Genomic DNA, 16613 nt, shown 5'->3' with positions numbered 1-16613 from the left:
CCGACGATGCGGGACACACCACAAAAACTAGACCGACAGACGCTCTCTGACGGCCTGAAATAGGCCCGACGGCCGACCGTGGTGCGTCAGGACCTTTAAACTTTTCTTTACAAGGCTTTAACATGACAGCAGTGACATGCAGGAGAATGAGCACACCCACCTGGCAGGAAGCAAATGTACTGTATGTGTGTTTTGGGGGGAAAGTATATGTATATAGCTCTTTCCTCTGCGGATTGTAAAGCCCATTAATGTCTCTGTAGAATGGGATGAAAGTGCAATAGTTTCTTCTTCTACAAACCTGACACTCTCCTCTCTTAAAGGAAAGGTTAAACCATTCCTTCCCCTTTAATTCATAGTTTTATAATGTAATGTACAAGTTTTGTTCTATTTAAAGAAAGGGGAAGAGGATGGGATGTGTCCTAGTTGTACATAGAGTTTAGACAGTGTTTATTTGTCAGATTTATTTATTGGAAATGACAGGGACATTGTTTTTTTCTTACACAGATGTGAAAGTGCCAATGATAAAGGAATGGCTTTAAATCAAAAACCACAGCTGTTTCCTGATTTGTATTTTAAAAAAAGAATCTCAGGCTTGGGAACACAATTTGAATAATGTGTCATGATTCCAGGTTTTTTGGTCGCAACTGAATTTCTTTGAGCTAAGCAACAACACAACACTGAGATGCCATCTGGAGAGCCCACGCCGGCAGGGCCAGCCGATGGCATCAAAAGGCAACGAAATGATTCAGTCTCGTGGTTCTAGTTGTTGTTATACCGTTCAGCTTTTGTCAGAATTTGATTCAGAACTCTTGATTCCTCTTCACAGTTTTAGTGATTTGAATTAGGTATACTGTAGATTCCACTTCTGCTTTTTTAAGTTGGAAGAATTTCTCATTCAGTGTACCCTCCTTCATTTCAGTTGTCATCATAAGGCGAGTTAATTAAAAAAATAAATCAAAACAGACGAGCCTCAGTGTCGTTGATTCTGGAAGAGTTCATCAGCTCTACAATGTCTCAACATTTCTGCAGGTTTGAGCAACGAGACTGACGAGAGCATCGGCTCATTTTTGGCTAATTGTCATTAATTTGCACATGATTATAATTTAATAAATATAGTTTGGTGCTTTGAAAAGAGAGAGTACTTTAATAATCTCAATGGTAAATTGTATCATCATAATTACATAAATCACAAACAACACAAGAACACTCAAAAAGATGATAATGGATTTTGTATAAATAATACAAAATAACAAAATATTTAATTAACTAGAAACTGTACACCTGTAAATGTACACGATGACAGTACTTTGAAATATGCTGTACACTGCTATATAATGCACTGCGTAATGAATCTATTTGCATATATGTACAGGTATGTAACACTATAAGAGTATGAGGTACCTTAATACTACATTAATGTAGAGGTATCAGATAGAAGTAGTAATGATTAACAGAATGTACAGTTGTGGGTATAAATCTGAAAGTGCAAGTGGAGTAAACCTAAGTAGATGAATGGAAGAGAAGTAATGTAAGAAATGCAATCAAATTTGCAAGTCTATGGTTTGTCCTGCTGAAGCTGCAGGCTGCACACCGGGCTCTCTCACCATTAAGCCAATATGTCGCATTCTCCCTCCCCTTTCCGTTGCATTTACTTCACAACAAGTCGTTAACAGACACTCACCGTCAGTCTCAGCCATTTAACTGTTTTTTTCCACACAAGTCATAATATTACGAGATTAAAGTCATAGGTTTATGAGAAAAAAAGTCGTAATATTATGAGAATAAAGTCAGAAGTTTACGAGAATAAAGTCGTAATATTATGAGAATAAAGTCAGAAGTTTACGAGAAAAAAGTCATAATATCATGAGAATAAAGTCATAACTTTACAAGAAAGATTACGTGTTATTTTAGAGGGGAAATATAGTGTGAAAATGAAGAACGTGGCGCATCTTGTGAAGTTATACTTTATAGTTTAGGTTTCACAAATTTTTTTTTTTTATTTATGTATTTTAAAATGAAAATCAAATAACCTCATTTTTTTTGTATTTTTTTTGAAAAAGGAAAATCAAATGACCAAAAGATACACTGACCATTATGACAAAAAAAAGAAGAAGATGAGAATAGATGCGGACAGCGCCCCTAACGACGACGCATCACCATGGTCACCACGGACCAGCCGAGCGTAAAAGGACGTGAAGGAATTTCATATACATATACACACATACATATATATGTATGTGTGTATATATATATATATACACATATACATATATATGTATATATATATATATATATTTATATATATATGTATATGTGTGTATACATATATACATATATATATATATATATATACTATTTTTTTTGTGAAAGGAAAATCAAATGACCAGAAGATACTCTGACCATTATGCCAAAAAAGAAAAGATGAGAACAGCGCCCCTAACGACGACGCATCACCATGGTCACCACGGTCACCAAGGACCAGCCTCGCGTAAAAAGGACGTGAAGGAATTTCCGCTGACGTCACCGCGTCACGTCCATAACAGCGCTGCAGCTGTCTGAGAGCAACAATAACAAGAAGCTCTGCTCAACTCCAACACGGCTTTAACGCTTTAACACCAACACCGAACCCACCACCATGAGGCCGTCGGTGTAACCGGAACCACCGGGTCGAACCACCTCACGGAGGACCAGAGCCAGAACCAGCTGGAGGTTCGGGTCTGATCTGGGTCAGCGGGCCTGTTGGAGGCTGGTTGCTGCAGTGTCAGTCCTTTATATAGATAGATATAAATATATAACCCGGTACCATGCAGGCTAACGGCTCCGGTCAGGATCCGGATCCAGAAGAAGACAAAGTGTCCTCCTGTCGGAACGGCTCGTCCTCCGGAGTCTCTCACTCCAACGGACTCCAGTCTGTCTCCAACAATGGAAACCCTGTCAGCAGCAGCAACAACAACAACAACGGACTGCCGGCGGCCCAGCCGGAGTCCAACAACACCAACAACACCAACAACAGCACCACGGAGACAGCGGAGACAGGGGAGACAGGGGACAACAATAAGAAGAAGAAGCGTCTGTCTCAGTCCGAGGAGGACGTCATCAGGCTGATAGGACAACATCTACACGACCTGGGGCTCAAGTAAGTCCACTACAGTGTCATCAAGCCAGGATGGATGTGTTTGCTCCTGTCATGCAGCTGTGGACGTGTTGTCCTCTCCCTGTAGGGGAGAGTGGGGTCAGGTGAGCCATCTGACTTAAAGGTCCCGTATTGTAAAAAGTGAGATTGTCTTGTCTTTTATATTATAAAGCAGGTTTAAGTGCTTTATAAATACTGTTAAACTCAATATACGGAGAAACGCGCACAGCCCGTATTCAGAAAATTGTGCGTTTGAAACAAGCCGTCAAGATTAATGTCCATTTGTGATGTCACAAATATACAACATATATAAATCATCACACGGTTTTAAACATGGACCCTAACATCTACATGATCTAGGTCTCAAGTAAGTGAACTAGAGTGTGTCATCCAGCCAGGATGAATGTGTTTTTTCCTGTCATGCAGTAACAGTAACAGGGACAGATGAGCTGTGGACATGTTGTCCTCTCTGTCTGTAGGGGAGAGTGGGGTCAGGTGAGCCATCTGACTTAAAGGTCCCATATTGTAAAAAAGTGAGATTTTCATGTCTTTTATATTATAAGTGCTTTATAAATACTGTTAAACTATCAAAACGCTCAATATACGGAGAAATACACACACAGCCCGTATTCAGAAATTGTGCGTTTGAAACAAGCCGTTAGGATTTCTGTCCATTTGTGATGTCACAAATATACAATATTTAGACCCTTGACATAATTTTAAATATAGGTCTCAAGTAAGTCAACTAGAGTGTGTCATCAAGCCAGGATGGATGTGTTTGCTCCAGTCATGCAGCTGTGGACATGTTGTCCTCTCTGTAGGGGAGAGTGGGGTCAGGTGAGCCATCTGACTTAAAGGTCCCATATTGTAAAAAGTGAGATTTTCATGTCTTTTATATTATAAGTGCTTTATAAATACTGTTAAACTATCAAAACGCTCAATATACGGAGGAACACACACAGCCCGTATTCAGTCCGTAAACTGTGCGTTTGAAACAAGCCGTCAGGATTTCTGTCCATTTGTGATGTCACAAATATACAATATATATATAAATCATCACACGGTTTTAAACTTAAACATTCTAAATGTGTCCCAGTTTATTTCCTGTCGCAGTGCATATAAATAACATCAGCTGACAGGAAGTAAACATGGACTCAAGCTGTTGCCTAGCAATGCAATTCCGTTGCAATGCACTAAAACGGAGCGTTTCAGACAGGAGGGTACAGCATGTAAACATGTTCTAGTAGAAACACAAAATACAAGTATGAACCTGAAAATTAGCTTGATATGGGACCTTTGAGTTCAGGCTGGTGCACGCCAAGGGTAGAGAACGAGCAGGGAGGCGTCTGATTGGTTCTTTCCAAGCGGACCTCGAAGCAGTGATTGGTAGATGTTTTTTACAGGATTACAGCAGCTACAGATGACGGCTCTTTTCTGGTTCCTTTTTCAGAGCTCATCAGTAATGGATTGCTGTCGGGGTGTAAAGACCATTTCAACCAATATAACAAATAGTGTAGACTGGAGAACATCGTCAACCCTGCCTTTAATCTGTTGATTATTTTTTCTAGTTAACAGATCGTTTAGTCTATAGAAGGTCAGAACACTGTGAACAAAGAACCGTTTTCAGAGCTCAAGGTGACTTCTGATATTAAACAGAAAAGCGGCAAATCATCACATTGGAGAAGCTGCAGCCAAAGAATGATTAGCTTGATAAATGACCAATTAAATGAATATCAACATTGTTGTTGATAAAATCATGAAATAATAAAAAGCATGATGATTGTTTTGCTCAACCCATCTTTATTCCTCATCTCGTTATCACTGCTTAGTGAGCTAAAAGTCTGTCTGAGCATAGTGTCACACAGTCTTATGTTATCTATCAGTTGGTCACATGACAAGCCTGTACATGCTCTAGTTGCAGTCGCTGTATTAAAAATAGATCATGAGTGCTGAGGCATTATTATTGTTCTGATTATGTTATTATAGAGTTTTTTTTTGTCTTGCTTTACAGTCAGACAGTGGACCTCCTGATGCAGGAGTCCGGCTGCAGACTGGAGCACCCCTCTGCCACCAAGTTCCGCAATCATGTCATGGAAGGAGAGTGGGACAAGGTGGAGTTATCAAGTTATCTGAAATGCATATCTATACTCTTACAGCAGTAATCTGTGCACTGCGTTTAGACCAAGTAGAGGAAGTAATATCTGTTTGTCTAGTAATATCAATGTGAAACGTCCCCAGTTTGTGTTGTTTATGCCGTTTCCCCTCTCTCTTTATTCAGGCTGAGAGTGATCTGAATGAGCTGAAGGCATTGATGCATTCTCCAAGTGCTATAGTGGTGAGTGGAACTCCTCAGACAGACAGACAGCTTTGTCTCTATGATGCGTTGTCTCATCAACAAACCAACATTTTATGTGCGGTGCACAAACACAGCAGCCAGGAGCACAAAGCTCTGAAAACAGGGACTAAATAAAAGGAAAGCTCCAGTAATTAGCCTGTCGGAACCACAGAATAAACAAGTGAAACCATCAAGCAGTTTAACAACCGCAGGGAAAAACAGAACTTGACTTAAAGGGTAACGTTGGTATTCTTCAACCTGCACTCTATTGTTCCCACGTTCTTGTGTCTTGAGGGAGAGCGCTGCAGACGTCATTGACGTCTAACAAAAGTGCTTGTTTTTTGCGACGACATGCTCTGATTGTTCTAATAAGTGTCTGACATTATGGAACGAGTCTCGCTCAATTGAAATCTGGCGAGTTGACGTGTTGCCGGAGGATGGTGGTGGAATAGAGGAACGCATCCATGGTGGCAGCCGGGCAGAGTTTGTTGATTTGGGAGTACATAAATCTAACATGTTTTCAGTGTCATGCCTGAATATTTAGATGATTTCCACAATGTGGAATTGAATTCTATGGCCGCCCGTATTTATATGAGTATACAGATATTAGACTTCTCCTTGAACGGGACACAATAAGAAACAAGACCAGATCAAACAAAGAAAGGTAAGAAAAAGGTTTTATTTCTCTGTAGTTTCCTTTCCATAATTCTGTCAGACACTTAGAATAACAATCAGCGGCAAAAACAAACATGTTTAGTGGACGTAATGTTACGTTGATGCTGCTCACTGCCCTCGTAGCTCATTTAGCGGCTGGCGGCTGCAGTGTTCTCCCGCAGTACTGGACCAGTTTCAGAAATTGTCACTTACGGTGCTTTCACATCAGGCACCCGGGCCCGGATCCGAGTACACTTTGTCCCCAAAGTCCAGTTTGTTTGATTAGTGTGAACGCTGCAGGCACTTCGTCGATCCGTGCCCGGGAATGGCCATTTTCAAAGGGGTCCCTTGACCTGATGAGCCACGAGTCTCCCCTTTACAGACATGCCCACTTTATGATAATCACATGCAGTTTGGGGCAAGTCATAGTCAAGTCAACACACTGACACACTGACAGCTGTTGTTGCCTGTTGGGCTGCAGTTTGCCATGTTATGATTGGAGCATATTGTTTTATGCTGAATGCAGTACCTGTGAGGGTTTCTGGACATTTCATATGAGTCAATGTTGCAGAACACACAGACCTGTGATGACTAATGTCTTTCTCTGTTATATTTTTGTCTTTGCCTTGTCCTCCTGTACAGCGGATGAAGTTCCTGCTGCTGCAGCAGAAGTATCTGGAGTATCTGGAGGATGGAAAGGTCCTGGAGGCCCTGCAGGTCCTCAGAGCTGAGCTCACTCCTCTCAAGTACAACACCGAGCGTATCCACATCCTGAGCGGGTCAGTTCACCAGCAGAAAGGGAAGCTGAGACATCATTTACAGAGAGAATCTCACAACACTTGTGAAATATTGCTCGTTGTTTTCACGTTTAAGTTGAGCTTTTTTTCATATTCCAGTAGAATGTGTCAGATCCCTCAGAGGTATGGTAGAAAGGATTTTGTCAGCTTCTCTTTTGACTTGGCTGTCTGAGTTGAACAGCAGTGATTATGCGCTATGATTGACGGGGGCCTTTTCAAACAGTACTGAAGCTGTCAACAATCTTCGTGACAGAATTCCATGCTTGTAAAGATGGAGAATCCTCTGAAACACTAAAACACTAAAAGGTAATCCACACAGACACTTTTCCATCTCCTGGATCTTCCATTTTGTAAAATGTAACGGCCAACACAGACACCAAGACATCACTGCAACCCCCACGTTAGTTTCCTTTTTGTTTTCTCTGGCATGTTTGTCGAAGGATGATCTCCGCAGGCAGCCTTACTGTATAAATAATGCAAAACATAGTAGTAGTCTGTAAAAAGATTGATCCTGATTCAACTTTTGCTGCAGCACAGGGTAACATGAGACAGTTCACAGCAGGGCTGTAGTCAACAAAAGAAGATCTTGGTCAACTGAAACTCGACCAATCGATGAGGTCGATGGGGGGAAAACAAATCTGCATGTTATCTCTAGATGAAGTAAATCAGAATGCACTCTACCTGGTAGCCTAAATGAATTATAGACAAACATAAAAAGCTGTTTACAGCATATTAAACAATGTTTAAACAGACTGTTAAAAAAATCTGAAATTGCTTGTTAACAGCGACACCTGTGGCCGCTACTAGCTTTGTTCCACAAAGCCAGGAGGGCTTCATGGGTAATATTAGGTGTGTACCTGTCACTCCAGTGCTGTGGATGGTACTACTGAAAACCACCTAAATATGTCCTGGCAGTAATGGCAACAATAAATACGACAACCAAGAGACACCGGTGTTAGTCTGGTATTAAAAATGCAACAGCATTTTCCTGCTTGTTTTTTCTGTAGTAATTGTGGAGGAGGAGCCTTTATATTTTATTATACAAGTTGTATGACGGGACAGGCCCAGATCGATGTACTTTTGTGTGAGCAGTGTGTTCATGTGTTCTGAAGGTACCTGATGTGCAGTCACGCAGAAGACCTGCGAGCCAAAGCCGAGTGGGAAGGCAAAGGCACGGCATCCCGAACAAAGCTGCTGGACAAGCTGCAGAGTGAGTGCAGTCTGACTCACACCCCACACGGATTCTACTGTACACAGTTTACACTTACTTTGTACTGTCATGGCCACGCACAACAGTAGCAGCACCCATTCACTGCAGTGGGTAATTCTCATCTATAGTATGTTTTGAAAATTCTGAAATCCAGCCGCTGCTCTGCTACACGACATTATTAATTTACATCTCAACCTGCACAAATGACCCACAATGATTTATACATGTAAGAAGTTACAAACAGTCCCTTTAAGTAACAATCAAAGCTGCTCAGTGTGTGTTAAATTTGTCTTTCTGGTTGATTCCATACTCTGTTTTTTACTATATGTCCTGAACTAATTAGAGTCTTTGTGTGTGTGTGTGTGTGTGTGTGTGTGTGTGTGCAGCGTACCTGCCTCCGTCAGTGATGCTGCCTCCTCGCCGCCTGCAGACTCTGCTGAAGCAGGCGGTGGAGCTGCAGAGGGAGCGCTGCCTCTACCACAACACCAAGCTGGACAGTGGATTGGACTCTGTGTCTCTGCTGCTGGACCACGCCTGCAGCCGGTAAGAACCGAACCAGGGCTCCAGCCAGCCCATTTTTTCTATGCTTAAAAGAAAAAGGTGTGAGACCTTTTAGCCAGTCTATGATGTCCGATGTTTTATTAGCATTGATGTCTGCCTGTGTTTGTGTTCCTAATCTTTAGGAAACAGTTCCCCTGCTACACTCAGCAGATCCTCACTGAACACTGCAACGAAGTCTGGTTTTGCAAGTTCTCCAACAACGGCACAAAACTGGCGACCGGCTCCAAAGACACCACAGTCATTGTGTGGCACGTAGACACGGTAATCAACCATTTACTTCATCATCAATGTCACTTCAGAGCAGGAAAAATAATAAGTCGGCGAGTCTGAGAATGGAAATATATATTTAGCAGACTATTGAGTGGATTGTCTGTTCGGTCCACAGGAGACCCAGCAGTTGAAGTTGATGAAGACTCTGGAGGGTCATGCTTACGGTGTCTCGTACCTGGCATGGAGCCCTGATGATGCCTATCTGATAGCCTGTGGTCCTGATGACTGCTCTGAGCTGTGGCTGTGGAACGTACAGGTACGACATCTCTCACACAGTCGGCTGCTCATTCGCTTCCCTCCTCTCTTCACTAAATCCACATTTAGAGAAAATAAAACAAATAAAACAACAATGAAAGTATTGAACGACAGCTGCTGTCAGCCGCGTGGTGAACATAAAACAGCAACAGGCCACTCAATCATTCATAACTATGTTGAGGCAGCTTGGATTCTTAAATGTGTTCTTAAGAAAGATCCCTAAGAAAAGTCTGAGTCAGATTCACAACGTGTTCTTAAACCGCAGAATTGTTCGTACCTGTGTTCTTAAAATGATTAATCCCATTGTCCTCGTAAATTAAAGGTGTTGACCTTAATCAGCAGAAGTAGACGCCCCGGGGCGTTAGACTGCAGGGCCGTGTGCACACAGAGACTGAAACACCCAAAGTGAAGTCTAAAGAAGGTAGACGGCAAATGAGCTGTCATATTTAGTAGTGTCAGTAGTGGCTATAAAAGAAATAATAATAATAATAATAAAAACAAAAAAAGATGCATGGGATGCTTGTACGTGTTGACGTGTTGGAGGAGTGTTTATTTATTTTAAAAGATGATTTGTAAAATACTGTAGTGATCACGTTTGTCCCGGTCAAATTGATCACTATAAGCAGATGATAATTATAACCATTTTGTTTTTACTTTATGTGAGAGGTGGAGCGAAAGAGCGAGAACGAGTGCGGTGTGTGAGTGAAGGCAAGCAGAGGAGCAGAGTACAGCAGAGACTCCGGTCCTGGAGACCAAAGCTACGGTCTCCCCTGCGTCCTCCGACTGCGGCCAACACTGATTAACAGACGGGCTTCACTAGATTGAACTTTGTGGTTTTGGTGTTTCCGTGTAGTTTGTGTTGGAGTCTGAGTCTGAACAGCATAGCCACACGCGAGCGCGCATAGGACACCGACACGCAATGATTTATACGTGTGACTCAGTTTTGTTCCCAATATATTTATCAATACATCTGCCAAACTTGGTGCTTGTATCACAAAGTAAACACGTGTTATGATATGTTGAGCTGTGCCGCTTTTCTTTTCCAAACCCGTTCAAACCTGACGGGGAGAACAGTACCAGCTAGTGAGAGATTCTTGTTTTCTGGCAGTTAGAGGGTCACATGACAAAGCAACTTAAAACCGGTGTGCTGTAGTGTGTGTTGTCTGATCCTCTCACTCATGCTTCTCTCTCCTCGGTTGTGTTGTGTAGACGGGGGAGTTACGAACAAAGATGAGTCAGTCTCATGAGGATAGCCTGACCAGCGTGGCCTGGAATCCAGATGGTAAACGCTTCGTCACCGGCGGCCAGAGAGGCCAGTTCTACCAGTGTGTGAGTATCTTTCACAGCTCCCACTCCCACAGGCTCTGAGCATCTACAGTGGAGAAAACATTTATAGAGGTGTACTGATGGTGTGTAAAGCACAGTGCCGCTCCAGTTCACAGTTTGCCTTATGAGGATGTTGTCAATGCTTAAATGCTGCTTCTGTGTTCACAAGAGGAACCTTCAGTACAATCATGCAGACGTTAACCAATGATTCCTGGATGAAGAAAATATTGACCACAAATGAACTATGGACTGGTCTGTGATGTCCCTGCAGCAGTCTGGTGTTGATGGTGTTCCTGAATGCATTGTGTGTCCTCCTGTACTCCCAGGACTTGGATGGAAACCTGCTGGACTCGTGGGAAGGAGTTCGGGTGCAGTGCCTGTGGTGTCTGAATGACGGCCGGACCGTCCTCGCGTCCGACACCCACCAACGCATTCGCGGATACAATTTTGAGGACCTGACTGACAGAAACATGTAAGTCAACACCCTGACTGGGCTGAGGAACCGCAACACAACACCCCCTCTTCCTGGAGGCGTCTGCACATATAATGTAACCGACTCCAGCCTCTAAAGCCAGACAGAGATGAAGTTCTCAAGCAGTGGTTTCTAACCCTTCTGGTTGGTGATCGATTCATCTTCTCAGAAATCAAATCAGACATGACATTTGTTTTCATAGCTTGCACATGTACATGAAAAAACAATTCACATATCATACTGTATGTGTACAAATAAAGGCAGAGTGCAGCACTGAACTCAAACCCATCAACACAATGCAACACTTAACAAAGTGGAATGAGTAACATCCCTGCTAGGGAGGTCAATGATTAATCCATTATCGGTTAATAATTTAAGCCATTAAAAATATATTAAAGTCCGGGTAGAGTAAAATTGGAGATTTGTTGTTAGAAAATCAGAGCTGAAAAACTGTGAAAAGACTCTGAACTATGCAGTACTGAGTCGAGGAGTCAGACCGGAGACTGTTTTTCTCCTTTTTTTGTGTTCAGGATTTTTTGGGCGGGCCTGAAACAACCTGAAATCATGATAGGATAACCCCTCCCCTAACGGTAACCCTTCCTTTTACAGTCCCCTAATTACCAATTCATTTACCCGGTAAATACATGGTACATAGTAGTATATCATTGTATAGTATATATATATATATATATATATATATATATATATATATATATATTATTGTATATTAATAAGTAGGCAAATACAAAGAATCTGTGGATGAAATACTCACTTATTACCCATCAACTCAAGTGAGTTCTGTGTAGTTGTGACCGGTTTAGGTTGGTAATAACTCCTCTATTGCCCCTATCCAAGGTTTCTGTTGGTAACAGCCCAAGTTGAATTATGTACTCTCTATAAATTAAGATAGTACTTTCCAAGAAATAACTTTTTCTTATATAGTTATTGTTGATGGCTACACCCAATTATAATGGGTTTATTAGAATTGACAGACAGACAGACGAGGCGCACGACGCACGTTTTGTTTGTTTACACGCAAGTTTCATTAGTTTTTTTTTACTCCATTTCTCCCCACTGCTGCTTTAACTGTCACAGACTTCCATGGTATTTATAATTCAGCCTATGAAAACAACAGACACCAGGTCAGGTGGTTCACTATGAACAACAAGCTCCCTGATTCAAATCCAGAAGGTTTTTAGTTTGTCCATGTGATCTGGAACAAACTGAAGTTTACCTTTTTAAGGTGCTGATTTTAGGGCATCAAAACATGCCAAGGCCTGGTGATGAATCAGAAGGTTTCGCTCCGATCGATCGTTAAAATAGAGTACAGTAGGTTTAACGAACCGGTTGTGCAAGAAATTTTCATTTTTTTTGTGACATACCTATTTTTTTTCTGCTGTCTTGAAGCAGCAGTATTTACTCAACACATGTGTTGTATCATTCCAGAGTCCAAGAGGACCACCCTATCATGTCTTTCACTGTTTCCAAAAGTGGAAGGTTAGCTCTGCTCAATGTTGCAACTCAGGTGAGCAGCTTTTTTATTGTAATAGCATAATAGTTCAGTTCAATCTCGATGTTGAAATGGTGTCTCTTCAATAAAAGCTGTATGTTTTGTAGGGAGTGCACCTATGGGACCTGCAGGACCGGGTGCTGGTGAGGAAGTACCAAGGGGTGACCCAGGGCTTCTACACCATCCACTCCTGCTTCGGAGGGCACAATGAAGACTTCATCGCCAGTGGCAGTGAAGGCAAGTACAGCATCATGTTTAGTAGAAAGCTCAGCTCTGCTCAGCTGCTTCCTGTTGAGGACTGATGACAAAAAAAAGAAAGTTTGCATCACTATGATGACGTCATCAGGGTTATTTTCTCAGACTTGACAAAGCTCCTCCAGAGCCACAGCGTGAGGGTGGAATTATGACATAAGACATAAATAAACATCTCTGCAAACCCACGCAGAAAAGGGTGTATGGGTAACCCCGGGTCACGGAGGAAATCTCAACACAATGTCAGGCGGACATGCATGTCAAGCAAGCTAAAACTACAAGTAAATGGTACCTTCACTCACACACCGCGCTCGTTCTCGCTCTTTCGCTCCACCTCTCACGTGCATGCGCGCACACTCCACACTGCAGAAGAGTTAGTTTAGCTCTGAGAATATCTAGTGAATGTACAGTGGACGTTTGTGCAGAAATAACTGCTGCAGCTCCTCCAGACCAACAGAGGTTTCCCGTGTCTTGTGAATAGATGGGGCTCCGCAGAGAGAAACGTTATCGTATCCGACCGGGGCTGCGGTGTCTCCCCTGAGGCATGAAAAGCCAACACTAGGATCTGATTCATGGAAAGACCTTCGTCTGGTCAGCTAACATTGCTGCCTCACTGTTTTGAGCGATGCTCGTTCATGTCTATGTAGAGCGAGCACAAGCGCGAGCAACAGGACGCTGACTTTAGTTGACTTAACGGCCACAGGTGTCGCTGTTAACAAGACATTTCTGATTCTTACAAACAGTCCCTTTAAGTTTAATTGAGTTAACGGATGAAGTGTCCTGTCTCCCCGTCAGACCATAAAGTTTACATCTGGCACCGGCGCAGTGAGCTGCCCATCGCAGAGCTGACTGGTCACACCCGCACGGTCAACTGTGTGAGCTGGAACCCCATCCTGCCGGGATTGCTGGCCAGCGCCTCCGACGACGGGACCGTCCGAATCTGGGGACCCGCCCCCTTCCTGGATGTCCAGGATGCAGAGGGCCTCAATGGTATGGACATGAAAACTAGTATGTGTACTTATGAGGGAAAAGGTTGGATTATCTTTTAGCCATAGCCAACAATTTACCCGCATTTGGCGGGTGGCGGTTGCTAATTTCAGACCCTGGATGAATGCAAAGAAAGTCTTAACAGCTCCCTCCTGTGGAAAATCTGCAGCCTGCTAGTCATACTGTACATGAGGGAGTTAACAGGCCAGAGCAGCAGGTGATGGTGATGATGATGTGACCTGATGTGTCTTTTTCCTGTTTTCTGCCGTCAGAATGTTGCAGCATGGACAGCTGATGATCTGCTGCTTCTGTGAAGACTCTGTAGACACTTGAATGGATGAAGCAGGAAAAAGCTTTGTGGTCGTCAGACAGCAGCTTCCTGGAGACGGGGGGTCAGTGGTGCTGCATGTCAGGATGTCACAAACACACTGATGTCAGACCCGGTCATATTAACGAGAGCAGAGCCAGCCAGACGAAGCCGGGCTCCACGACCTCCAGTATCTGACCCACCTCGTCCTCCTGTCCGACCCAGTTCCCTCAGTACCATCCAGGACCACCCGCCTCCTCTTATTTATTATCAACTACATTATTTATTCACGAGTAGTTCACTGACTTGTGCTATAGGCTGTGACGTAGCGGCGCCTTGTGGAGGGTGTGTGTGTGTGTGTGTGTTTCTGTGAGTCTCAGCTGCTCACATGAAGAAGCTTGTTTCCTCTTTCACCTCCTGAAGAGATTTTAACTATAGGAACCTTTGATGGATGCACCCACTTGAAGAGTATCTTTTAAATGACAAATTCTACGTTATCTTGTTGTTGTGTTTTTTTCATGCAGAGTACATTTTATGAGTTTTTGTTTTCCTCCAGCTTTTTGCTGCTTATAGCCAGAGAAAGAATACTATTTGATGAGCATGTTGCGTAGGATTGCACAGGATGTTTTACACTCGCAGTATGTCCTGCTTTATCTGTTAAAATATGTCGATGCCTTCTAAGAGTATACGAGCAGCTGATGTGTGGAAACCTACAGAGTTCAAAGGATTACTTGTCGACCCTTACCTCTACACACGGTTCACCTGTGCAGTTTCCTTCATGCCATCAGCGTGGATGTTCTCTTTATTTTGCTCTCTTCACTATTTGCTATTTATTTCTGTTTCCTCTCTAGCCTGTTGCCATCTTTTCCTGTCTTCATATGACTTTCACTTGGTTTGGTTTAGTTGTTACGTGTTTAACTTATCATTTTGTTTTTAACTTATTTGCTTTTTTATTTACTACAAGTGGAGATTTAACATTTAAAGAGACACTCCCTGATTTGTAACTGTACCCAGTGGAGCCCCCAGAATCCCGGCTCAGCTGTGAACTGTTTTTAAAAGATAAGGCTGGTGTTATTGTTTTATATTTCATATTATCAACAACTCCAATGAGAAGACCAGAACCAACAATGTGTTCTGACTTCTTTATCCTGTTTGTGGCTCTCAGCTCCATTCAGCCCATTCAGCCCATTGGTTCCCTGCTGAAGACGTAAATCTTTAAAGGCTCAGTCATTTCCTGAAGCGGCTCTTTAAAACGTTAACTCAAACAGGAGGAAATAGGGACTATTTTCAGAGGCGGATTAATCCCCATTTGGTGCTCTAGTGAGTATTAGTGGCAGCAGGACAGGCGTATGTGGGACTGAGTCAGAATAAAGTCCAGTGTGATGAAGGAACATGTCAGCCAGTGACACAGTGAGGCTCAGTGATGTGTTTTAATGGAGCTCTACGGCTCAGAGGAATACACACAATACTAGTTTTTTGTTTTGGTCTGTGCATGAGATTTGTTCATGGTGAAAAACAAAAGAAATAGAAAATTGCCAGCCATTACTTCTTTAAGTTCAGCACATCAGCAGCGAGCTGAGAGGACACGCGGTAATAACAATGGAGTGTATCTGTATTTGTACTCAAGTGTAACATAACATTATTATGAAGTGTTTCCCTTCAGAGTCAAAAGAACAATCTTGCCTAATATAATATTCTATGTAATATGTGCTGTTAATATTTGTATGTTATGGCATGTATTATGAGGCTGTGTAGAATGGCAGACAGGATGACGTGTGTGTTTCAGGGTTCCCATGCCTGGTTTTAACCGTCACATTCAAAAAAAGGTTTCCGACGCTCTCTCTCTCAGAGCTTCGTACCAAATCGCCGTGACTGCAAAATAGAAAGCAGCAAGTTTACATTCACTGTTACTAACACAGACAATTAGTTTTGAAATTCACAAACTACAGTGCAGCCAAACTTACATTTCACTTTCTTCTTTTTGTGACATTTTTCCAAACTTCTGCTTCTACAGAGAATTATTTTTCCAAAAACCTTTCCAGTCCTGGATGATATCTGCAGGACTGTGGGAACCCTGTTTATCTGCCCAGACGCCATCACCAGCTTCAACTCTTCCACACACACACACAAACACACTAGTGGTACACAACAATAGATGTCACTCACACTTGTTTCAATCACTGATGTGGTGTTCTAGTTTTCTGCTTTTGCGATTTCTCTTTGTTTATTACGACTATTTCGGGCTTCTCTTCTTTTCTCTTCTCGCTGTAAGAAGCCAAAGTAGGAACTTTTGTTTGCTTGCAGGCAGTTTCTGCCAGAAACCATTTTACATTTTAAATGTGTTATTACAAAAAAGTGATTGTACTGTTGTGTATCGTCTGTAGGAGAAGTGTTATGTATGCATATTTTAAATAAAGCATTCAGGGTTTTAAGATGTCCTTCACTTGATCTATACTCATAGATGGAGTCTGAACATCCAGGGACGTTTGTTTCAGCCACTGAAATTGCAGTTCTCAGCTAAGTAAGTAGATAATAGATAAAGCT

General features: G+C 42.4%; 1 protein-coding gene across 1 annotated transcript; it reads left to right on the top strand.

Moving 5' to 3' along the window:
* Positions 1-2507: 2507 nt before the first annotated feature.
* wdr26a (WD repeat domain 26a) lies at positions 2508-16501 on the top strand. The gene is made up of 14 exons (XM_037785868.1): positions 2508-3136; positions 5145-5244; positions 5412-5468; positions 6765-6901; positions 8032-8129; positions 8516-8672; positions 8813-8951; positions 9076-9216; positions 10425-10544; positions 10868-11013; positions 12460-12538; positions 12631-12760; positions 13571-13765; positions 14035-16501. The coding sequence occupies exons 1-14, from the start codon at positions 2805-2807 to the stop codon at positions 14055-14057; spliced, it is 1854 nt and encodes a 617-aa protein (XP_037641796.1). The 5' UTR covers positions 2508-2804; the 3' UTR covers positions 14058-16501.
* The last annotated feature ends 112 nt before the right edge of the window (positions 16502-16613 follow it).

The sequence above is a fragment of the Sebastes umbrosus genome, chromosome 11, assembly GCF_015220745.1.
Source record: "Sebastes umbrosus isolate fSebUmb1 chromosome 11, fSebUmb1.pri, whole genome shotgun sequence".
NCBI lineage: Eukaryota > Metazoa > Chordata > Actinopteri > Perciformes > Sebastidae > Sebastes > Sebastes umbrosus.
The sequence above is the reverse complement of the archived record's forward strand: the minus strand, read 5'-3'. Positions and strand labels throughout refer to the sequence as shown.

Coding starts and splice junctions, on each gene's coding strand:
- wdr26a (XM_037785868.1), top strand. CDS start 2,805: ATGCAGGCTAACGGCTCCGGTCAGGATCCGGATCCAGAAGAAGACAAA. Junction 10,545..10,867: donor GAGGCCAGTTCTACCAGTGT/GTGAGTATCTTT, acceptor CTGTACTCCCAG/GACTTGGATGGAAACCTGCT. Junction 11,014..12,459: donor GACCTGACTGACAGAAACAT/GTAAGTCAACAC, acceptor GTATCATTCCAG/AGTCCAAGAGGACCACCCTA.